Source organism: Rana temporaria, chromosome 1 (genome assembly GCF_905171775.1).
Source record: "Rana temporaria chromosome 1, aRanTem1.1, whole genome shotgun sequence".
NCBI classification, from domain to species: Eukaryota; Metazoa; Chordata; class Amphibia; order Anura; family Ranidae; genus Rana; species Rana temporaria.
This window is the reverse complement of record NC_053489.1, coordinates 406,974,384-406,999,316: the sequence shown is the minus strand read 5'-3', so window position 1 is coordinate 406,999,316 and position 24,933 is coordinate 406,974,384. Positions and strand designations below refer to the sequence as shown.

The 24,933-nt window shown below is 46.3% G+C and overlaps 1 protein-coding gene across 3 annotated transcripts in view; it reads left to right on the top strand.

The window, feature by feature from the left end:
• ARHGAP45 (Rho GTPase activating protein 45) overlaps positions 1–24,933 on the top strand; it is a 160,934-nt gene that overhangs the window by 68,800 nt on the left and 67,201 nt on the right. Inside the window, exon 1 of one of the 3 annotated variants that reach the window (XM_040323976.1) lies at positions 16,986–17,497. The exons of the other annotated variants lie outside the window; for them this stretch is intronic. Coding sequence (XP_040179910.1) covers positions 17,419–17,497 — 79 coding nt within the window. The 5' untranslated portion in view covers positions 16,986–17,418. Of the gene's footprint in view, positions 1–16,985; positions 17,498–24,933 lie in introns of those variants that run through there. 3 annotated transcript variants of the gene reach the window in all.

Sequence of the window (24,933 nt, the reverse complement as noted above, 5' to 3'; positions counted from 1 at the left end):
ACGTTTTCACTTAGGGGTGTACTCACCTTTGTTGCCAACAGTTTAGACATTAATGGCTGTGTGTTGAGTTATTTTGAGGGGACATCAAATTTACACTGTTATACAATCTGTACACTCACTACTTTACATTGTAGCAAAGTGTCATTTCTTCAGTGTTGTACTTCATATTCCCATCGCACACTTTCCTGGATAAGTTCTCAAAGTTTGGGTGCTGCAGCAACAACCAGCTGGATACCAGTGTTGCCAACCTACCAGATTGAAATTTACTGGAACGACACCCAATTTTTACTGGCACAGCCAAGTTTTTACTGGCATTTCACAAAAGTTACAAAATAAAATTGCTACCCTAAAGCAATGTGATTTAGGGTAGATATTAAGGCAAAAAAACATATTTTTGTTATTTTCGATATAATAAGGGCAAATTATTTAGTCCAATCACCTCCTGTCTCCATCACCTGTCACAAAAAGGAAAATGAAAAAGATATGCACACCCAGGGGTTATCTCCTCATATCTGATTTATTGAAAAAATGAACAGCGCCACAATACACAGCTTCATCGTGAACCTAACCTCCCCCACATATACCCACCACACCCCACTTTTATACTGGCTGGATCGGATGTAATTATCCATGCTCTTATGTGACATTGATTGGTTGCATCCATATTGTGGGAACAGTCTCCTGATCAACCTCTGGGGTAATGGTGACGGGGGGTGTTGGTGACAGGGGGTGATGGTGGCAGATGGCCACCAACACCCCCTGCCTCCATCACCCCCTGCCTCCATCACCCCCAGCCTCCATCACCCTCCTGCCTCCATCACCCCCTGCCTCCATCACCCCCAGCCTCCAACACCCCCTGCTGCCTCTAGTTCATCCCCCTCTGCCTCCATCGCCCCATGCGGCCTGTGTCACCGTCGTTGGCTGGGCTGTCACTCGGTGCCCAACTCCCGTGGACTTTGGAAGCTGGATGCAGGGCTCCTCCGTTCCACGTGCTGCTCAGCCTCCTGGCTTCTCCAGTGCTCCTGGTTACAGTTTTAAAAACTGGCGCTCCTGGAGGGATGTGCTATTACAACACTCCCCTCATCAGCACAGTGCACCACACAGCCTCTGTGAGATCCGCCCCCCGCCGGCCGAATACAGGATCGGCTCGGCAAGTTCCGGAACTGCGCATGCACAGTTCCAAGTCGGAATGGTCAGGGCTATTTTTATTGCCACTTCCCCGCTAGTACGGACATTTACGGGCGGGTGAAAAAGTGCCTGTTTTTACGGGCCGCCCGTAAAAATACGGATGGTTGGCAACATGGCTGGATACTGGTTCAAGTCACAAAATAGATATTTGCCAGCACACCATGGATCGACAAAAAGTAGCGTCCAAATAGGTAGTTTATTGCATGATCACAAGATAAGAAGAGTGCAAAGTTTCAATATCATGCAGGACCCCTTCATAACATGCCTGACGAAGGGGTCCTGCGTGACTCCGAAACGTTGCACTCTACTTATGTTGTGATCATGCAATAAACTACCAGTTTGGACGCTACGTTTTGTCGATCCATGGTGTGATGGCAAATATCTATTTCATTTGTTGTCACATGAAAAGATAGAATAAAATATTTACAAAAATGTGAGAGGTGTACTCACTTTTGTGAGATACTTTAAGTACTTGATATAAATAAATAATATAGAGCAGTTACTTCTATTTTTATCATATTGTCTTGAACTAAAAGTTTCAAGACAGCAAAATACACATCTGGGCATGACACCTGCCAGATACAGTAATGTTTTACTTACCCAAAAAGTACCTACTGGTTCAGTAAAATAGCTTATTGTTATACACATTGCTGAGTCTTTAGGTACATTTGTAGAAATGGGATAGTGAAACTGTAATGACGTTTTTTTTTTTTTAATGTCATTAAAAACAATCGTGTGTGGACTTCAGAGCATTTTTCGGGTTCTGAAAAAACGGGCACATTTTTTTTCGAACATGCTCTATTTTTTCACGACATTTTTAACGTTGTCGTTTTTCGGGTTGTAAAAAATGGTCGTTTGAGGGCTTTAACGACGTGAAAAATCCCCTCATGCTCAGAAGCAAGTTATGAGACGGGAGCGCTCGTTCTGGTAAAACTACCGTTCGTAATGGAGTAAGCACATTCATCACGCTGTAACAGTAAAAGACGATTAGCGCTTTTCTGTCTAACACAAAATCAGCTAAAGCAGCCCAAAGGGTGGCGTCATCCAAATGGAACTTCCCCTTTATAGTGCCGTCGTACGCGTTGTACGTCACCGCGCTTTGCTACAGCATTTTTTTTTCACGATCGTGTGTAGGCAAGACCGTTTTAATGATCAAGTTGAAAAAAACGTAGTTTTCTCTAGAGCCTGAAAAACGTTGTTTTTTACAACCCGAAAAATGATCGTGTGTACGCGGCATAAAGGTTTGTCTGCTAAGCTTTACATGATTTTCGTTTTGAATCTCACCTCACTCAGTTTTGAGCTTTGCCTTTTAGTATAATAGTTGTGGTCCCAACAGACAAGTAATAGTAGATTTGGGTATGCAGCCAACGCCCTGTTTTATTTAGAGGCTGAAAGGTGATACCTTGCCCAGGGAGAAATTGAAGCCCTTTGTCAGGCTTGTGTGCCATAGTTTCTGTGTACATAGGACTATGAGGCATCCTAGCATTTGGGTTGCATGTTTATGGCTACCAAAGAGGAAAGGGAGAGTAAAGCTGGCCATAGATAGATGGATAGAATCTTGAAAAAAAATCTTCGGCAGGCCATAGATGATGCAATATTCTTTCCTGCAACCACCAATTGCAGAAAATAAAATCTAGATTCCCCCATCAACACAGTCGGTGTTGGTGGGACAATCCTTTCTGCAGAGCCATTGGCCCAGATTCAGGTAGAGCCGCGCAATATTTGCGTGGGCAAAGGGCAACGATTTTTGCTCTGCGCCCACGCAAATATTTCGATTTGCCCGCGATTCACGGAGCAGTAGCTCCGTAAATTGCGCGGGCGCTATGCTAATTTGCCCTGCGTAAGGGCGCCTAATGTAAATGATCCCGCCGGGGGTGGGAATCATTTAAATTAGGCGCGCTCCCGCGCCGAGCGAACAGCGCATGCTCCGTCAGGAAACTTTCCCGACGTGCATTGCGGCAAATGACGTCGCAAGGACGTCATTTGCTTCTAAGTGAACGTGAATGGCGTCCAGCGCCATTCACGAATCACTTACGTAAACGACGTGAAATTCAAATTTCACGAGCGGGAAGGGCGGCTATACTTTAGCATTGGCTAAAGCAGCCTTACGCTAAAGTCGCCGTACGGAAACTCCGTACCTTGCGTGCGCAGGGCCCGCGCAACTTTTGTGAATCGGTGGTAGTATGCAATTTGCATACTATACGCCGATCACAATGGCCGCGCCCCCTAGCGGCCAACGCAAGAATGCAGCCTGAGATATGAAGGCATAAGGAGGCTTATGTCTGTCATATCCTAGGCTGCAGTCCGCGTAGCGATGTTCCTGAATCAGGGGCATTCGCTACGCGGGAGCAAAACAGCTATTGCGCCGCGCAACAGCTTCTTGAATCTGGGCCATTGTGTTTTCCTAGCAGAGGGTGGGGCTAGCCATCTCTGCTGGGAGAACACAGTGATTATTGCTAGCAGCTATGGCTAGCCACTGGCAATAATAGCATGCCGAAGATACAATATGCTGGTTGTACCCAAGTTGATTGACTTGGGTACATTCAACATTCAACCTTCTTATAGATGGTTTGAATCTCGTTCCATGCTGAACAGGCTGAGATTCAAACCATCTATGGCCGCTCCTATGAAAATTTGTACGAAAATGTTTTATTACGTTTTTTAGAACATTGAAATGTCGTTTGAAAGATTTCATTTCTTTTTGACATTTGATTTGGAATCAATGGACTTTACCAAACGAAAAACACATACACTGTTAGAAATCTGTTCCCTTGAGAAAAAAATTTCCATCCTGCTCCTTCAAATTTTCTCATCGATTTGACCCACTAATGATTAGAAAAACAAATTTTCTTACAACATTATTTTCCTAAAAACTTTCTTTCAAAATTTTACTCATCTATGGTCAGCTTAAGAAACACTATAGCTATCATCAGGGAAAAAAACATAGCTAGCCCCAGTTGCTTTTGAGATCAGCCAGGAATATCTATATACTGTAGGTCTGCTGGTTTGGGCAGTGGGTATCTAAGGTATGGCAGCCATGGTAAGTGCCATGGGCGCCATGGGCGCCATGGGGGAGGGGGCGGCAAATAAGCCGCCCTCCGCATGAAAAAAAAACACCCATCCTCCCGGACTACTATAGCCCCCGGCGCGGCGACCAACCTGCTGGATCGCAGCGCCGGTGTTCTATCAGATAGCCGGCTGTTGGGCTCGGCTTAGGCTGAGGGAGGCTTTGTCAGCAGGGAGGGACGGTGCAGGGAGCTCCACTGACTCTCTGACCCTGCCCTGCCCCATGTACTCTGTATGTGTTTGGAGCACTGAGATCGCCTCTCCTGGACCATGAATATTCCTGCCCCTTACTGCCATAAGCCCCAACCCTACCGCCATAAGCCCCAACCCTGTTGTCATAAGTCCCACCCCTATCGTGGAAAGCTCCGCCTTCAGACCTCTGAGAGAGGGAGGTGAGCCCAGCTGGCCAGGTAGGTCTTTCTGCTTACAGACTCACTGTTACTAAACACTTGTAGTGCAAAGTGGATTTTCTTTTAGTAAATGACCCCCACTGCGTTCACCGCCTTGGATCAGGTAACAATCATCTCATGTCTACCAATAACTTTACAGGATGTCCACAAAAGACTCAGGGAACTTCAGTTCTTAAACTGCAATAAAAACAAAAAAAAACATCTACAGTACATCAAGATGATTCATAGACTAATGCCGTGTACAGACGATCGGACATTCCGACAACAAAAAACGTGGATTTTTTTCTGACGGATGTTGGCTCAAACTTGTCTTGCATACACACGGTCACACAAATGTTTTCGGAAATTCCGATCACCAAGAATGCGGTGACGTACAACACTATGACGGCATTATTAAAGGGAAGTTCAATACCAGCCGTGTTAGTAGAAGTTTGGTTAGAGACGATTTGCGCTTTTCAGTCCGTTACAGTGTGACAAATGTACTATCTTCATTACGAACGCTAGTTTTACCAGACCGAGCGCTTCCATCTCGTACTTGATTCAGAGCATGCGTGGAATTTTGTGTGTAAGAATTGTCTACACAGGATTGGAATTTTTGAGAACGGATTTTGTTGTCGGAAAATTTGAGAACCAGCTCTCAAATTTTTGTTGTTGGAAATTCCGACAGCAAATGTCCGATGGGGCCTACACACGGTCGTAATTTCCGAGCATGCGTACATGGCATAACAGTTTAATAAAGCCAGCACTTCATCTCAAATTGCTGTTTTTCCGGTCACTTTGACCATTGATCAAGCAGGCTAAAAGTGGTTGTAAACCTCCTACATGAAATATAAACAAAGCATATCCCTCTATAGCAGTGGTTCTCAACGCCTATCCTCAGACAGCCAAAAGATAGCTCTACTTGTGGGGAAAAGGGACACAAATTTTGTTTGGCTACAGCGTCGCACGACCGCGCAATTGTCAGTTAAAGCGGCGCAGTGCCAAACTTTAAAAAGTGCTCTGGTCAGGAAGGGGGTTACAATTACCGGGGCTGAAACGGTTAATGAAAGTATGAACAATGAATGTGTGTATTATTCCTGATGTGTAAATTTATATAGATCCATTATTTACATATCACCTTTTCTTTTAACTCGTAATTTAGAAGAATTTGATGAACATTAATATGTGCCTATTAACTGTGTTACACTGCCTCAATGGGCCAGATTGACATAGGAGAGCAGCGGCGTAACGTATCGTAGATACGTTACATCGCCGCAATTTTTCATCGCAAGTGCCTGATTCACCAAGCACTTGCGATGAAAACCTACGCCGGCAGCCTCCGGCGCAAGGCGGGCCAATTTAAATGGGCGTGTGCTGACTAAAGTTAGGGCAGCTAAAACGATGACTAACTTTGCGACGGGAAACTAGGCTAGCGGCGACGTAGCGAACGTGAAAATCCGTCGTGAATCGCCGTAACTCCTAATTTGCATACCCGACGCTGGTTTACGACGCGAACTCCCCCCAGCGGCGGCCGCGGTATTGCATCCTAAGATCCGACAATGTAAAACAATTACACCTGTCGGATCTTCTGGCTATCTATGCGTAACTGATTCTATGAATCAGTCGCATAGATAGAAACAGAGATACGACGGCGTATCAGGAGAAACACCGTCGTATCTCCACTGTGAATCTGGCCCAAAGTGCTTTTGTTCTCATCATCATGTGTATATTGCATTCCCAAACAAGTCTATGGAAATGCAAAAACGACTTGAACCAGGTCAAATGTACCTGTCAGCTAATTCTAGATGATCTCAGAGACACTTCAAGCTGTTTTCAAACTAATGCCATCAACACAAGTCCAAGCCTGTTGGCACTTAAACTGGCCATAGACATTAGGTAAAGGTTGGCCATGCATTTCCCTCAGGATATCTTAGCCAGTTTCTTCCCGAAATAGAAGTGTCAATGGAGGATCAGGAGACTGACATATATATGTGTATGAACATGTTTATTATAGACAGAATGATTGGCCTAGACGCATTTTTGCTTGGAGGCAAGAAGATAACCTGTAATATTCAGAAGTCACATATTTAGATTTCAGCACGTTTACCTGCAAAAACTGAGGTTTCAAAATCTCACTTATGTTAAAGTGCTTGTTAAGCCACTTTCACATCTTCATACCATCCACTCTGTGTTCTAATCCTGCGTGCCCCTGTGTGAGTGATTCAATAAAAAGTCTGCTATACCTTATTTCAGAGCTCTTTTCAGCGATCACATGATCGGCTGGCTTTCTTCTCTCTCGGTCTGATAGATGCAGTGGGCAGGGCGTGATTCCCCCGCTGACATCACTCAGTACAGGAGAGGGGAGGAGAGGGAGAGAGCCAGCCAAGCATGTGATCACTGAGAAGATCTCTGAAATGAGATATAGCATTAGAACACAGGGGGAGGGTTTGAAGATGTGAAAGTTATTTGTGCAGCAGGAGTTGAGGGGGCAGGTGCTGTAACAAGCTGACAGGCAGGGAGGGAGGGGAGAGAGCACAGAGGGGACAGATAGCAGGCTGAGGATGATGGAGGCACGTACGGATGACTCTGGTGTCCGGTATATCGGAGTCAGCATACAGGGGGGAAGGTATAGCCAGGCAGGATCAGCCAGGTGTTACAGGGGGCCAAATGACACAGCACAAGTACTGTGTTGTATAAAATGCTTGACCACTTCCCGCCTGGCCTATAGCAGAATGACGGCCGGGTGGTGGTTCTGTTATCCTGACCAGGGGCGGACTGACCATAGGGCAGTTCGGGCACGGACCGAGGGCCCGTGACCAGTAGGGGGCCCCATGACAGCTGAGCTTCCCCTTCGATCTACCCGTCAATCACAACTAGCTGACAGGTAGATCGGGTCCTGAATCACTGCGTCCTGCTAAGACTGCAGTGTAAACAGACCTCTTGTGATTCGCTCCTCTGGCCGGCCCCTCCTCCCCTTCCGTCCACCCCCAGGTGCTTCTATTTGTCATCACCTCGGACGGACGAGAAGAGAGGAGGGGCCGGCGGGGAGGAGCGCATCACGAGAGGTATGTTTACAGCCGCTTCCCGCGCTACTCTGCATCTGAACTGAAGGAAAGCTTGTCCTGACCTGCTGTGTCCCTGTACATGTGCCCAGCATCCTGAACACTGCCCCATACCCTGCTCTCACACTGCCCCATACCCTGCTCTCACACTGCCCCATACCCTGCTCTCACACTGCCCCATACCCTCCTCTCACACTGCCCCATACCCTGCTCTCACACTGCTCCATACCCTCCTCTCACACTGCCCCATACCCTCCTCTCACACTGCTCCATACCCTCCTCTCACACTGCCCCATACCCTGCTCTCACACTGCCCCATACCCTGCTCTCACACTGCCCCATACCCTGCTCTCACACTGCCCCATACCCTGCTCTCACACTGCCCCATACCCTGCTCTCACACTGCCCCATACCCTGCTCTCACACTGCCCCATACCCTGCTCTCTCTCTCTGCCCCATACCCTGCTCTCTCTCTCTCTCTCTCTCTCTCTCTCTCTCTCTGCCCCATACCCTGCTCCCTCTCTCTCCCATACCCTGCTATCTGCCCATACCCTGTTCTCTGCCCCATGCCCTGTTATCTGCCAATACTTTGCTCTCTGCCACATGCCCTGATATATGCCCTGATGTCTGCCCATGCCCTGCTCTGTGCCCACATGCCCTGCTCGTTGCCTCATATTCTGTGTGCCCCCTTGCCCTGCCCTGTGTGCCCCATGCCCCGATGTGTGCCCCCATGCCCTTCTATGTGCCCCCATGATGTGCCCCATGCCCTACTGTGTGCCATGTGATATGCCCTACTGTGTGCCAAATGATGTGCTCTACAGTGTGCACCATGATGTGTCCTACTGTGTGCCCAATGCCCTACTATATGTCCCACTGTGTGCCCAATTCCCTCCTTTTGGCCCTGTGATGTGTCCTGAGCCCCCATGCCCTGCTGTCTGCTCTGTGCCCCCATGCTCTGCTGTCTACCCCTTGCCCCGCTCTGTGACCCCATGCCCTGATCTCTGCCCCATGCCCTTCTCTGTGCCCTGATGTCTGCCCCATGCCCTTCTCTGTGCCCCCCATGTCCTGAAGTCTGCCCCACACCCTGCTCTGTGCCCCATGCCCGGCTATCTGCTTCCATGCCCCTAGGCCCTGCTGTGTGCCCCCATGATGTGTGTGGGTGTAGCTTGAGTGTGGGCAGGGATACATGGGGCCCCATGATGTCCTGTTGCCCGGGGGCCCCATGAGTTGTCAGTCCGCCCCTGATCCTGACTATCATATGATGTCTTTCAGGATAACAGCCGGCACGTGCCCGTGGGGCGTGCAGCATGGCGATCGGTGGTTCGGCGTGTCAGTCTGACACACCACAAAACCGATTGTGGTAAAGAGTTTCTGACGGAGACTCTTTACCACGTGATCAGCCATGTCCAATCATGGCTGATCACAGTGTAAACAGAAAGAGACGTTTATTGGCTTTTCCTCACTCGTGTCTGACAGAGGGGGTCTGCGCTGATTGATTATCTGAGCAGCCCCCGTGCGGATGCCCACACTGGACCACCAGGGATGTCCACAATGGATGGCCATCAGGTATGCCACCCTGGACCACCAGGGATGACAATCAGTGCTCATACAGATGCCAATCGGTGCCCATCAGCAATGCCTGCCAGTGCCATCAGTAATGCGCATCAGTGCCACTCATCAGTGTCCATAAGTGCCACCCATCAGTGCCGCCTATCAGCGCCCATCAATACCGCCTATCAGTGCCACCCATAAGTGCTCATCAGTGCAGCCTATCAGTGCCGCCTATCAATACCCATCAGTGCCGCCTATCGGTGCCCATCAGTGCCCGTCAGTGCTGCCTCATCAGCACCCGTCAGTGAAGGAGAAAACTTCCTAATTTACAAAATGTTATAACAGATTTAAAGAAAAACATTTATTTCTTCAAAATTTGTGGTCATTTTTATTTGTTTAGCAAAAAAAAAATGCAGAAGTGATCAAATACCAGAGCTCTATTTGTGGGAACAAAATGATAAAAATTGTGTTTGGGTACAGTGTAGCAATTGTCATTTAAAAAGTGACCGTGCTGAAAGCTGAAAATTGGCTTGGTCAGGGGGGGGGGGGGGGGGGGGAATAGTGCCTGGTTGAAGGAACATGATATTTTTTGGGGGGGTTAACAAATGCTTTAATGTTCAGAAGTTGACATGCCACAGTAGCAGTATCAACATTGTTATTGCCAGTATTGCCCTTTTGAATGAAATACATTCAGGAAATAGAAAAATCAATAAAAAAAAAAAAGAAATACTGACGTATCTTAGTAGCACCAACTGCTTAGGCTCCATTCACATTTGTACGACTCCAAAGTTGCACAGACTTTTGAGTGCAACTGTGATGCAACTTTTGGACGGGTGCCAGGGCTGTCTTAATGAGAGGGCACACCTGGGGCTGCCCAGAGGCACCAGCTGCAAGGGGGGGCCCCTGCACTTTCCCCAAAGCAGCTGGTCCTTGAGCCCATGCTGCCCTAAAATTGGGGGCCCCATGGTGGCACTGAGAGTGATAGTTACACAGGGGAGGCAGTCTGCCTCCTACCTACTTGATGTCTGTTTACCTGCACTGTCATCGTTGTAGGGGCCCCAGAGCATTTTTTTGTCCAGGGGCCCATGATGCTATTAAGACGGCCCGGACGGGTGCAACTTGGATATGACTTTGGCTTTGACCGGTGATAATGGACAACTGTTGCACAATTGTTGCATTGTATTACATTCAAGTATGACTTTCATGCTCCTTTTGAGGGATAATATTGAAGTCTATGGCCCTCAATGGGCATGACAGTTGGACCAAAGTAGTGCATGAACTACTCTGAAGTTGCTGCAACTTTAGGTTTCACATATACGAATGGTTATGATTTGGAAAACATGGGGGACTACTTGTCATGTGACTTTGATGTCCAAAGTTGCATGACAGGTCACACAAGTGTGAATGGAGCCTTTCCCCATACTCTCTGCTAAGCAATTAAACTACTGCACTATCATACATATACCTTTTTTCCCAATTGTATATTGAAAACCAATAACCCATTTTCTTTGTTTTAAATGGCATTTATGATGTCATTCCTGTGACATCATAAATGCTCTGTACTCACTGGCTGCCCTGAGAAGAGGGAGGGGTTGGGGAAAGGTGCTCCTCCTATCCTTTAAAGTGGTTGTAAAGGTTTGTTTTTTTATTTTCTAAATAGGTTCCTTTAAGCTAGTGCATTGTTGGTTCACTTACCTTTTCCTTCGATTTCCCTTCTAAATGTTTTTTTTCTTTGTCTGAATTTCTCACTTTCTGTTTCTCCTTTGTAAGCTTGCCCCCCATCATCCGAGCCGTTCTGACTGTAGGTTAGTCAGCCAGAACAGCTTACTGAGGAGGAACAGGAAGTTAGAAATTCAGACAAAGAAAACATTTTTTTGAAGGGAAATCATAGGAAAAGGTAAGTGAACTAGCTTAAAGAAACCTATTTAGAAAATATAAAACTAACCTTTACAACTCCTTTAAGTCCCTCTCATATTAAAGCATAATGGCGGCAAGCTACCTGTGCTGTGATTAGCCCTTGCCCACCACTGCATATGCATGTTTATAATAAAATCTGCTTGAAGAAAGATCATTGGACAGTCAAACAAATCATGTATCTCCACAAATGTATAATGCTTATGGCTAATTTTTAAAGGAACCTTGTAGCCAGACCATTCACTTCAATAAAAGTATTTGCGTAAAACTATGGGCCAGATTCACGTAGGAGAGCGTATCTTTAGTTGGGCGTAGCGTATCCTATTTACGCTACGCCGCCGTAACTTAGACAGGCAAGTGCACTATTTACAAAGCACTTTCTCCGTAAGTTGCGGCGGCCTAGCGTAAATCGGCCGGCGTAAGCCCGCCTAATTCAAATGTGGAAGAGGTGGGCGTGTTTTATTAAAATGAGCCGTGACCCCATGCAAATGAAGCGCCGATCGTACGGCGCATGCGCGCGCATGCTCAGTATCACGTCAAATTTACTCCATAAGATACGCCAGGCCCAATGCCTGTGACGTGAACGTAACCTACGCACAGCCCCATTCACGTACGGCTTACGTAAACGATGTAAAAAGATACGCTTGCCGACATCCATACTTTGCATTGGCTGCGCCTCATATAGCAGGGGTAACTTTACGCCGGATGTAAGCCTAACGTAAACGGCGCAGCGGGCGCAAGTACATTTGTGAATCGGCGTATCTACCTAATTTACATATTCGACCCGTAAGTCTACGGAAGCGCCCCTTGCGGCCAGCGTAAATATGCACCCAAGATACGACGGCGTAGGAGACTTACGCCGCTCGTATCTTGGCCAAATCAATGCGTAACTGATTCTAAGAATCAGGCGCATAGATACGACGGCTCACATTCAGACTTATGACGACGTACATGGAGATACGCCGTCGTAAGTCCACTGTGAATCTGGCCCTATATGTGCATTTAAAGTAGGACTTAAGGTTTATATCCCATGTCAGTTTTTTGCCATCTGTGCCCCATATGTGAGATTTATCTTCACTTCCTGTCCCATAGTCAAAACAGGAAGTCAGAGGAAATCTTTCCAAAGTTAGACAATCCCAAGGTGTCACCAGGGATACCAGAACTAGTGTCCCCATTGGAAGATTTTCTATCTATTACTGTCCTAGTGTCAATCCAACATTTGGGATTTGCTGGAGAAGACAGCAATTTAAACTGGTAGGTGTTCTAATCCTCCTAATCCTTCTACACTTTAGTTTTACCTTTAGTTACACTGAATGCATTTATGATCGGCATATCTCTGAAGCGATGGAGATCTGTGTATGACAGGAGGAGGGGGGGTGGGGGGCTGGCCTGGCAGAAAAGCCTGCGGTGTCCTCCAGCTCCCATAGGGCACCTGCACTGCAGCTCCTTCACGCGGGAGCCGGAATGGATGGAGCCGACTCAAGGGGCGGGACTTTGGTTGGGGAGGACACTGGACTGAGCAGTACTGCATGGAGCAGTAGAGAGGGACCTGGAGGAGCCAGCCAAGCACACGGGCAGGGGAATGCAAGAATAAAGAGCAGCCAGTGCAGTAGAGCAGGGAGCTTTGCTATCTACCCCGAGATAGGCGGCCGCGAGGCAAGTCGACCGCCTAACTAAAGAGCCACCTCTGCCGCCCCTCTCAAATCGCTGCCTGGGTCCAATAAACCCACCGGGACCCATGGTAGGGCTGGCCCTGCATGCATCTAATTCACTTGTAAAAGCAACCCTTGTGTAGACATCCAAAAGCCCTGAGACTGCTGCTGGGTGCCACCATCGTGGATTATATGTCAGCAGCCACTCAAGTCAAAAATTGCTTTGTGAAAATAAATCTAGTGAGCAATTTAAATAATTGATATTGTATGTAATGTAACACACATCAATACATCACAGACAGGTGCACTTAAAACATTTCATTTGTATATACAGGCTCTCCTCACTTTACGACCAGGTTCCGTTCCAACGACCAGGCCGTTAAATGAATTGGTCGTTAAATGAGGAGCCACAAGCAATCAATATTTTAGGCATTGTTAACTACTGTGCTGTACTGTATTGTGAAAAAAAGGTCCAAACACAAAACTCCAACTCAATAACGTTGTTTTAACTTGCATAAGTACAGAACACGAACGAAAATTCAGCACTGTGTACAATACAATGAAGTATAGCGGGTCGTTGGGGTGGGGAGAGCTGGTCGTAAGTCTGAGTGGTCGTTAAACAGTTAAGTCGTTAAACGAGGAGTATCTCTATGCAGCCTGTTTGAGTCAGCACTGTAGCTGCAGTGAGAATATTGAAGGCATCTTTTATCATCAATGATGGCTGCTGGCCCTGAAGACGTTTAATCAAACAAGAATAAGAAGCAGATGTCTTTCTTGTTTTCAGTCCTAGTCTAAAATGACCTCAGGCAGCACAGAGGCTAAACGTAAACCATACAATTTTTACGCTGGCCTAGCTCTGTGATGAAACAGAAAAAGAGGACAGAAGTTATATTTGTAAAGTTGTATGGTGTCTCTAGATCTAATTAACTAATTAGGGAAAAAATAGGGATGGAGGCTATTTCACGTATCCTCCATAGGTAGGGTTGCCACCTCTCCGGGATTCACCCGAACAGTCCGGGTTTTGAATCATGAAACCCTGAAACCCAGACACATTTTTTTCAGACATAAATGTAGTTTGGAACAGAGCCTGACAAGAGGGGGAGGGGGCACTATGCACGCCGCATTACTATTCTCTTTGGAGCGCCCAAAGGTGCCGCAGGTCTGTTATCCTATAGAGCAGGGGTCTCCAAACTTTCTAAACAAAGGGCCATTGTCCTTCAGACTTTATGGGGACCAGACTGTGGCAGGAGTGGACATTTTCCTGGCATCAGTGCGAGTAAACATCACCACAATTGGTGTTAGGGGGAATAATAGTGCTCTGTTGTTGGCATCATTAGAAGGAACTGTAATGTGTTGGTGTCAGTGGGAGAAATGATGCCCCATTGTTGGTGTCAGTTGGCAGAATAGTGTCTCATATCAGTGAGAGGAATAGTGCTCCAAGGGCTGGATAATCAATACAAAAAGTGAAAACCCCTAGGGTGGGACTTTAAAGGCACTACCAACAAAATAAAGAATATGTAAAGATATAACAAATAGTTTTATTCAAAAGAATAGGACATATACATATGGATACAATTAAAATTGTCAATGAGAAATACATAGTCCTGAACCAGACGCGTTTCGGAAAATCCTTTCCTTCATCAGGGTTCTTACAGACAAGTTTAGTTTAAAGAATTACAAAATGCAAGATAGTTAGCAATTCATATATATACAACCATCTCCAGTGTGAACTTTACCACAGATACGGTTCACTTACATTCAGGGGCAGACTGAACATTCAGGCACCCGGGCACTGCCCGAGGGCCCCATGCCACTAGGGGGCTCCATCAGGGTTGCCAGCCTCAGTAAACCCAGGGACAATATGTAAAAATCCTTTTTTTTTTTTTTTAATCTTAAGATTATAGCTGCCCCGCCTCTCCAGTACCTTTTCAGTGTGTGTATGTGTATTCTGTGTGTGTATATTGTGTGTCTGTGTTTGTATACTGTGTATGTATACTGTGTGTGTGTGTGTATACTGTATGACCCCATAATCTATTGCCTGGGGGCCCCACAATCTCCTATTGCCCAGGGGCCCCATGAGTTGTCAGTCCGCCCCTGCTTACATTGTGTTCATTGACTATGACATGTAGGTATCCACAAGTTAAAACTGAGAGTTAAGCAATCACACCCTTGCCCCCCATGTGTATCAGTCAGTTGGTCAACTTTAAAAGGGGTAGTAAAGGTATTTTTTTTTCCCCTAAATAGCTTTCTTTACCTTAGTGCAGTCCTCCACTTACCTCATCCTTCAATTTTGCTTTTTAAATGTCCTTATTTCTTCTGAGAAATCCTCACTTCCTGTTCTTCTGTCTGTAACTCCACACAGTAATGCAAGGCTTTCTCCCTGGTGGGGAGGGGGCGAGCAGGAGTGTCAGGGCGCTCTATACTTTGCAGATAGAGAAAGGAGCTGTGTGTTAGTGGGCGTCCTGACACCCCTGCTCGCCCCCTCCCCCCTCAAGAGGCCTTCTCCACACCAGGGAGAAAGCCTCGCATTACTATGTGGAGTTACAGACCGAAGAACAGGAAGTGAGATTTTCTCAGAAGAAATAAGGACATTTAAAAGCAAAATCGAAGGATGAGGTAAGTGAAGGAGGACTGTACTAAGGTAAAGGAAGATATTTAGGGAAACATTTTTTACCTTTCCATTTTCCTTTAAGTGTCAAGCTGATTATAAAAGCATGCTGGAGGGGGATCAAGTCCCCAATGATATCAAACCCACTGTGTCCTGAACCCAGGTATAATGCATGTGGCTGGATAAAGGCAAGAAAAGGGCCACATCTGACCCCCGGGCTGCAGTTTGGAGACCAGAGTATACCAGAGTACCAGATTAGAGTATATTAAAAAAGTCTAGCGGCCTGCCCCTGTTGGGCTGGCGCTGCTTTAAATTTAGAAGGGACTCTGAATGTTAATTAACTCAGACACATATAATTTTGGCTAAATTTGGCTTTTGTTTCAGCCGCGGCTGTGCTGAGAGTTGCCTGGGGTGTTGTTACCACCCCAGGCCAAGGGTGGCAGCAGCTAAGTCAGGGTGATATTGGGTGTCTCCCCTCGGCAGCCAATCAGTGGGGGTTGATCGTCCCGCTGTGCATGCTGGGGAGGGGTACTTAAGGAACAGACGCCACGGGACCGAGGTCGTCGATCATTGGTCTGTCGTCCCACCATCTCGTGGCCCTCCTGGCCGGGGGTGCATGCTCCTGCAATCCTGGCTCCGGGACCACGTTGGTCCGGGGTTGTGATCTGTTGAGTAGGCCCAGTAAGCAGACTGGGCTTACGGTTTCAAGGTGATCCTGTGCTGTCCGTCCTGGAGGGAGGAAGCCGCTTGATGAAGGACCTATCTTGGAGAGGACCTAGCAAGAGGCTGGTATCTCAAGAGAGGCCTGGAAACTTCATTGAAGGATGCACCATGTACTGAGAGGCTTGATGATGATCGCCTATCAGACTTAAATTCTACAGAAATTTATCTGGAGAGATCCGGGTGCTGAATCCTGTGCTAGGGGATTCTGGACCGAAAGTCTCTCCATCCAAAGGAAGGTCTGTGGCAGAGACTGTACTTTGTTCCGTGCGCCACTACGGCTGCTGGGCCAGTAAGAGGGACCTATCCGTGTACGCAATACCCACTCTGGCTAGAGTGGCGACGAAAGCTGTGTTGCTGGAAGCAGGAGTGTTTCTGGATTGAAATCTCGCACCGGAGCCTATCTACTTGTTTACCCTTCCACTTCTTCTTTCTTTACCAAGTTCTACAAATAAATCCAAGAAAAAGAAGTGTAAAGTGTGGACATTGAACTTTCTTAACTCTCATCTATCACCCTGGACGGCGGGAGGATAGAGGTAACATGCCGCCCGAAATTAATCCAGCAGCTCCTTCGGGGGTAGTGCTACAAAAGAAAAGAAAATTGCTGTGCCCCGCTAAAGTGTTTGGGCTTGGCTTGAAGAAAGTGGCAATCCTAGCCATAAGCATCATTTAAAGTCTCAACTTCCTCTTCTATTTCTAAATTAAGGAATTAATGTATTATGGAGAACTGTTATCTTTTAACAGATTGCACTTTCTTGGAGAGCCCGTAAAAGTAGGGTCTTGTATCGTCACTTTCACTCAGCTTCTGGTAGGTCTCACTCCGTGGCCTGTGGCTTTACACTGCTATGAACTCTTCTCCTAATAAGCCCCTTGGAATTTTTTAACCCTCAGTAGATTGTATCCTGTATTTATACAGCTTGCTCGTGTGCCTTTCCTCCTCTATTCCCAAATCAGACTGCAGCCCCCAGGGTGATGATGGGGGGGAGGTGAAGGAGAGTGAGAAACAATGTAGAGGGGTTGAAAGAGGACAGAGTGAATTAGTTTGGCTCGTTGAAGGAAAAGGATCTGTTCGCACATATTTGTGGAGTCCCAGAACGAATCGGTACTACAGCCCAGTCAATAAACTGAATTTAACCTGGGATATCGGATAGTATTTGTATCTGCCGTTTAGGTTAAGGCAGGAGGTTTGCCATTTTATTTTGGGCAGAAGAAAGGGGCAGGTGGTGCCCTGAAGTTATGTAGGAAAGTTCTTCTTACCCTGTACTGAGATGTGCTTATGCTCCAAAATCCATTCTATACTTCAGGAATCCAGCAATGGGGACCCTACTATACTTCTACTTGAAGAAGGTAAGTGCGTAAAGCTGGGATGGGGCTGTGCAGTCTGCAGGTACAATAGTTTTATATATGGTCTGTTCTTGATTTTGTGCATTATTGGTGAGAAGGGATGAGCTCCGGCGTGTTCGCACATTCCACGTGCAGAGCCCGCCAGGAAGCCGGCCCGGGCGCTGCGCTAATCACTGGCAGGGAGACATTGTCCCGATGCGTGGCTGCAGAGATCGGGAAATGTCTCACTGCCTGTGATTAGCGCAGCGCCGTATCGAATTCCTGGCGGGCTCTGCACGTGGAGTGTGCGAACACACCGGAGCTTATCCCTATGTTCTGAAATTAATTTATAATGTCTTAAGCTGGCCTTACACCATACAATTTTCTTATTCAATTTCCTTTAGATTTACCTTCAATTGTGTAGTACAAGGGCCTGCCTGATTGCATACAAATTGAAAGTGTTTAGATTCGACCTCCTATTATATGGTTTTGGTAAATCTAAAGGAAATCTATAGAAGAACATTGTATAATGTATGGCCAGCCCTATTCTAATATCATTTGAAGTTTGTTTTAATAGTTGCATTGTTCATTATGGATCTTTTCGAAGATTGATTCCCTCAAAGACCCCTCTCGGTCCTTCAACGACCACCCAGTGATTGCCCTGTACATTTTATTTATGTCAGGAGTTAATAAAAAGTACTGAAGCAGCAAAGGTTCTGTGATCCATGGGAGGGGGCTTGGTGATTAGCACTAATTACGGTAATCAGGCAGCACTGTTGTGTGACTACTGCTAATATTTATTTAAGGTTTAAAAGCTATGCAGTATCTACCTAAAACTAAAGACTGACAAAGCATCTTGCTAACAAGCACATTACATTTTAAATTGAATTCAACTCATCTGTTTAAATGATTAAACTACCTTTTGATTAGTATGGTGAACTGTTGATCGATTTCAACAGTCGAGTAAGGATGAGCTCCGGCGTGTTCGCATTGAACACGTGAGGAGCCCGCCAGGAAGACGGCACCCGCGCTGCGCTAATCACAGCCAGGCAAACATTTCCGATGCTCGGCTGCAGAGATGGGGAAATGTCTGCCTGGCTGTGATTAGCGCAGCGCGGGTGCCGACTTCCTGGCGGGCTCCTCACGTGTTCAATGCGAACACGCCGGAGCTCATCCCTACTGTCGAGTCCTGTTGGCAATCGCCTCTAATCAATCAGATTGTAAGCTCACAGGAGCAAGGCCCTCCTGACCCACTTGTATTGAATTGTATTGTTGCTGTACTGTCTACCTTTATATTGTAAGGCCCCTTTCACGCTGCGACGCTGGCTGTAAAGCGCGCTATTTTTAGCGGCACTTTACCACCAATTTTGCGGCACTATTCGGGTTAAAAACCACCACAAAGCTTTGCCGGCGGTATAGCCGCAATGTCCCACTGATTTCAATGGGCAGGAGCTGTAAACACACCGCTCCAAAGATTCGGCTAGCAGGACTTTTTTTACTGTCCTGCTAACGCACCGGGGCTTTCACACTGAAGACACAGCAGGTCAGTTTGCAGACGCTATTTTTAGCACAATAGCGCCTGCAAAACGACCCAGTGTGAAAGGTGTCTAAAGCACTCCGCAAACTGTTGGTGCTATAAAAATCCTGTATAATAATAATAAACAAAAATGATGTGTCAGAGAACTGATCGTAATGCATATTGATCAAATAGTTGCTTTTAACAGATCGTTTTGATTTATAACTGATGGATGGTATTTCAGCAAAGTGCAGACCTCACACTGATGCAGCGAACCTCTTGTGATCTGGACAGGAATCGCACCGCATTCCTGTTTAAATGATATGTGATCCTTTGCAGAGCGATTTGAGATTTTGTATGGCTCAAACTGCACCTTTTTTATGCCTCACTGGAATCAGATTGCATGGGTGTTAACACCGATTCTGCCAATTACACTGGGGTGGATTCAGTAAGCAATTGCGTCTGCGTATCCATAGTTACGCAGCGCAATTGCTTAGTTGCGCCGGCGTGACGACTTTTCTGTATTCAGAAAGCTTGTTACACCGACTGCAACCTAAGATATGACTGGCATAAGGCTCTTATGCCGTCGTATCGTAGGCTGCATTCTTACGATGGCCGCTAGGTGGCATTCCTGTAGTGGTCAGCGTAGAGTATGCAAATTGCATACTCACGCCGATTCACAACCGTATGCGCGCCCTGCGTACGCATTTTACGTCGTTTGCGTTCGTCGGGTTCCGCGTAAGGCTGCTCCTGCTATTAGCAGGGGAAGCCAATGCTAAGTATACCCGTCGTTCCTGTGTCGCAATGTTTGAAAATTACGTTGTTTGCGTAAGTGAATCGTGAATGGCGCTGGACGCCATTTACGTTCACGTTAAAGCAAATGACATCCTTGCGACGTCATTTGCCGCAATGCACGTCGGGAAAGTTTCCCGACGGAGCATGTGCACTACGTTCAGCGCGGGAACGCGCCTAATTTAAATGATCCACGCCCCCTACGGGCTCATTTAAATTACGCGCGCTTACGCCGGCCATTTTTACGAAGCGCCCACGCAAATTACGGAGCTACTGCTTCGTGAATGAAGCGTAGCGCAGGTAATTTACGGAGGCGCAGCGTAAAAACGGTACGCTGCGCCTCCGTAGTAGTGCGCGCCCCTACCTGAATCCACCCCACTGTTGTTTTGGGTGTCGTTAACATTGACACCTGCAGCGGGTTCGCATCAACGGAGGGCAATTGTGATTAGGTTTGCCATCTCATCCCTTTAAAACTAAACACATTTTAATTACACATGTTCTCTGGCTGATTAAGGTGGTAATTAAATTCACTTGGTGCCTTATCTGCATTAAATTAGCCTCAGAACCCTTGTATGTGTTCGAGTTTAAAGGGATGAGGCGGCAACCCTAATTGTGATGCGCAGTGGGAACCACACAGGAATCGCTGCAAATCCCACACCGCCTCAGTGTAAACCTAGGCTCAGTGTTGTGATAGATGGCTTGTTTGGGAACGCTTGTATCTAGATAAATCACAAATTGCTATGTGTATGGTTAGATTTACCAACAACTATGTTGAACAGATTGTTTGGATAAGTCCTCATGCTACAGTAGTTGGTAAATGAGAATGTGGAATGGTTATCAGATTGCAATGTGTGTGACAAGCTTGGTAGCTCTGTTCAATCTATACAAGGAATGTAATTGATTCACACGTTGCTCATGTGAGTCTGGGAGTGCATGTGTTATCTCCCAGGCTATAACTAACGTGTGAGCACTGGAAGTACTCGTTAATCCTCTAATAGATTTTCCCACATCTTGGAACTTCCTGTGACCAATTAGAGATTATACCTTTTCCCCGTAGATAAGGGACAAACCCATTCACTGTGTGCACTGAATACAATTGCAAGCCATATCATGGAGATGTGTGCTGGGCCATGGTGATTCCTAGTCCAAATGTGTACTGGAAGATCTTTTGTTTGATTCTTTATGAGAGATTCGTGTTTATCACTGGAAATATGTGTTTAAGTGGCTCTAAAGGATATTTTTTTTATTAACACCTAAAATAAAAACATGTTTTTGCACAGAGCAGCCTTGTTTCTCTTCTTCTGAGGTCCCCCCCCCCCCCCCCCACAGATGCTCTGCGTCTACCCCCATAGCAAGCTGCTTGCTATGGGGGCAGACATGCAGGTTCGCTCCCAAGCCAGGCTGTATGCATTCATAAACACACAAATAAAGTTTGCCCCCCCCCGCTCTCTGCTCACAGGACTTGATTAAAAGCAGCAGGAGCCAATGGCCCCCGGTGCTGTCTCGGTGTCCTGTGAATGAGAGGAGAGCGCTGCTACCTGCAGGCACAGTACTGGATCGAGTGAGGAAGTTTTTTTTTGTTGGGGGGTGGGGGGGTGCATTAAAGGCTAGGTTCACTTATCATTTTCTAAATTCCAGCTTCCCTGTACCAATATACCATAAGTGTACCTCTGTCGGAGAAAAGATAAAGCTTTCTCTATATTCTAGAGTAGGCATTACCTCATCCTCTAATGTCCTACCCATAGGTGTGCGCAGCCTATTACATTACATAAGCTCAAACACACATGTGTGTGTGTGTGTGTATATATATATATATATATATATATATATATATATATATATATACACTATATGGCAATGGACAGTGTCAGTAGAACAGTTGATGGTGTCAGTGGGCAAGGACTGTTGTCAGTAGTTTATTTTTATTTTATTATTACTTTTTACTTTTTTTTTTTTTATTATTATTTTTTACAATATTTTTTTACAATAATTTTTTATTATTTTCTTTTACAATTTTTTAGGAGCACCATTGGGGGGCTTTGGTGAGATATCAGGGGCCTAAACCAACCACTGATATCTCACTTTTGAGACAGAGAAAGGGGCAGAGGACAGAGATTCCTGAGTCCCTTTCTCTGCAGCCAAGCAGCAGGGGCAATCTGTGCAGCACAGGGTGATTAGTAGGGGTGCAACGGATCGTCACCGATCCGTGATCCGAACGGGCCACCCCGTTCGGATCGGCACACCCCGCGATCCGCGGAGCGCTCCGGAGCCTAGGCCTAGGAAAGTCCCCGGCTTCGGCCTAGCTCCGGAGCGGCGGCCATCTTGCTCCACCCAGTCTGCTTGCCAGAGCCCAGCGTGACACGCCTCCCCGGGGAGGCGTGTCACGCTGTGCACTGGGCTCTGGCAAGCCGACATGGAGAGGGAATATTAGCAGAGAAGCACTAGTGTGAGGAGGGGGGGGGGGAAGAGCACATTTCAGGGGTGGATTAAAGAGGAAGCAGGTGAGGCTGTTTGGGACTTGTTAAAAGTACAATCTTGATGTTTTTACAGCTATATATATATATATATATATATATATATATATATATATATATATATAATGTATGTGTGTGTATATATATATATATATATATATATATATATATATATATATATAATTTTATTTTTTTTGGACCAATGAAAACACCCTTTTTTTTTTTTTTGCGCTGATCCGAAAATGATCCGATCCGTGACTCCTGATCCGATCCGTGAGTTTTTTGATCCGTTGCACCCCTAGTGATTAGGGTGTGCCTGGGCACAACTGGCACACCCTGTGCGCACGCCTATGGTCCTACCTATAGATAAAAAAAATGACAGTTCCCTTGGCAGAAAAATCGCTCATATAGAGCGTTTTTGTACAATGTTTAGCTTTTTTTTCTGCCAGAAAGCTCAAATCAAAAATACAAACCAGAAGGTTTTTTTTTTCTGCCTCTAATCGTTCTAATGTGGGAACATAGGATAACATTGAGCTGCTTCTACAGGCAAAACTCCTGTAGAAGCAGCGGTTTTTAACCGCTTCCAAAATGCAGATAGAGGTTGGCAGACTGGTACAGGCAGGCAAATGGGCGTACCTGTACATCCCTTTGAATTTGCCGCCTAGCCCGCGGGTCCCGCAAACTCGATGTTGCGGCAGCCCGCGATTGCGGTGAGGAGAGGCAGAACGGGGAGAAACAAGGCATTTCCCTGTTCTGCCTAGGGACATGACAGTGATCGGGAGCAGTGATCGCTGTCATGTCAGTGGTAGCCTACCCCCCCCCCACAGTTAGAATCACTCCCTAGGACACACTTAACCCCTTGATCGCCCCCTAGTGTTTAACCCCTTCACTGCCAGTGTCATTTATACAGTAATAAGTGGCTATTTATAGCACTGATCACAGTATACATGACAATGGTCCCAAAATAGTGTCAAAAGTGTCTGATGTGTCCGCCATAATGTTGCAGTCCTGATTAGATCACCGCCATTACTAGTAAAAAATATATATATTAATAAAAATGACATAAATCTAGCCCCGATTTTGTAGACGCTATAACTTTTGTGCAAATCAAACAAAACAATATACGCGTATTGCGATTTTTATTTTTTTTTTAAATTTTTTTTAACCAAAAATATGTAGAAGAAAACGTATTGGCCTAAACTGAGGACATTTTTTTTTATTTTTTTATAGGGGATATTTATTATTGCAAAAAGTAAAAAATATTGCTAAACTGAGGGAAAAAAAAATGTTTTATATTTTTTTTTTTTGGGGGGGGGGATATTTATTATTGCAAAAAGTAAAAAATATTGCTTTTTTTTTTTTTTTTTTAAAGAATTGTTTTTCTCCTCCTCCTTTTTTGTTTATAGTGCAAAAAGGGGGTCAATTATTCCGGGTCTGAAGTGGTTAAGCCAGTGTGCATGGACCCTATGACCCCTTTCACACTGAGGAGTTTTTCAGGCGTTACAGCACTAAAAATAGCGCTGCTATACCACCTGAAAAACTCCTGCACTGCATACTCCATGTGAAAGCCCGAGGACTTTCACACTGAGGCGATGCGCTGGCGGGAGAGAAAAAAATCTCCTGTCAGCAGCATCTTTGGAGCGATGAGAGGAGCGGCGTGTATACCGCTCCTTCACAGCTCCTTTCCATTTAAAACCATGGGAAACCACGGCAATACCGCCCGCAATGCTCCTCTACAGAGGCGCATTGCGGGCGGTATTAACCCTTTATCGGCCGCTAGCGGGGGTTAATACCGCACCTTCTAGCGGCCGAAACCTGCGGTATAGCACCGCTATTTTTAGTGGCGCTATACCGCCACCGCGCCTCCCATCCCAGTGTGAAAGGGGCCTTAGGCTCCTTTCACATAGGCTTGTCTGTTTGACAAACTCCACTTGCCCAGCGGGAGATTGACCAGCTAAACCCCGCTGAGCAGGTCAATGACAGGTCTGTCTCCGCTCACTGTGCTAAGACAGACCTGTCAGAGTTCCGCTCTCCTCTATGGGGTGATCGGATTAAAACGGATCGCCTGTCCGTTTTCATCCGATCCGCCAGACGAATGTCTGGATTTGGCCGACGGGATTGGATCAGATAGCAGCAGGTGTCAGCGGACATTTCACCGCTGACATCTGCTGCCCCATAGAGGTGAATGGAGCATCCGATCAGGTTCCCCTAAAACTGACGGGTGGACCTGATCCGAAAGCCTGTGTAAAAGGGGCCCTAGAACATCAAAACCACTGACAGAAATACTTCAGCAGCTAAATTAAAACGCATCTTGTACCTGCCCCCACCCACCTCTGCAGTTTCATGCTTTTCTAATGCAGGCAATGCCAGTGAGCACTGTTCTCACTAAATATACAGCCAGTGTATCCCTCTGCTGATCGATTTTTATGTACCTTCTTCTTACATATATGGTTCATTTGGCAGAGTGTGCAGGAGCTGCGCTATCGCATATCACATATGTGGAGCAGAGCGGCAGTACTGAAAACGGGAGAAGTATGTCCCTAGTAGTCTGTAAAGCTTACCATACACTATACAATCTCCTTTAGATCTACCATCAACTATGAAGTGCAAGGGCCTGCCTGATTGGATACAGAGTGATTTGGGTAGATGGTGTGTCCTATGATATAATTTTGGTAAAT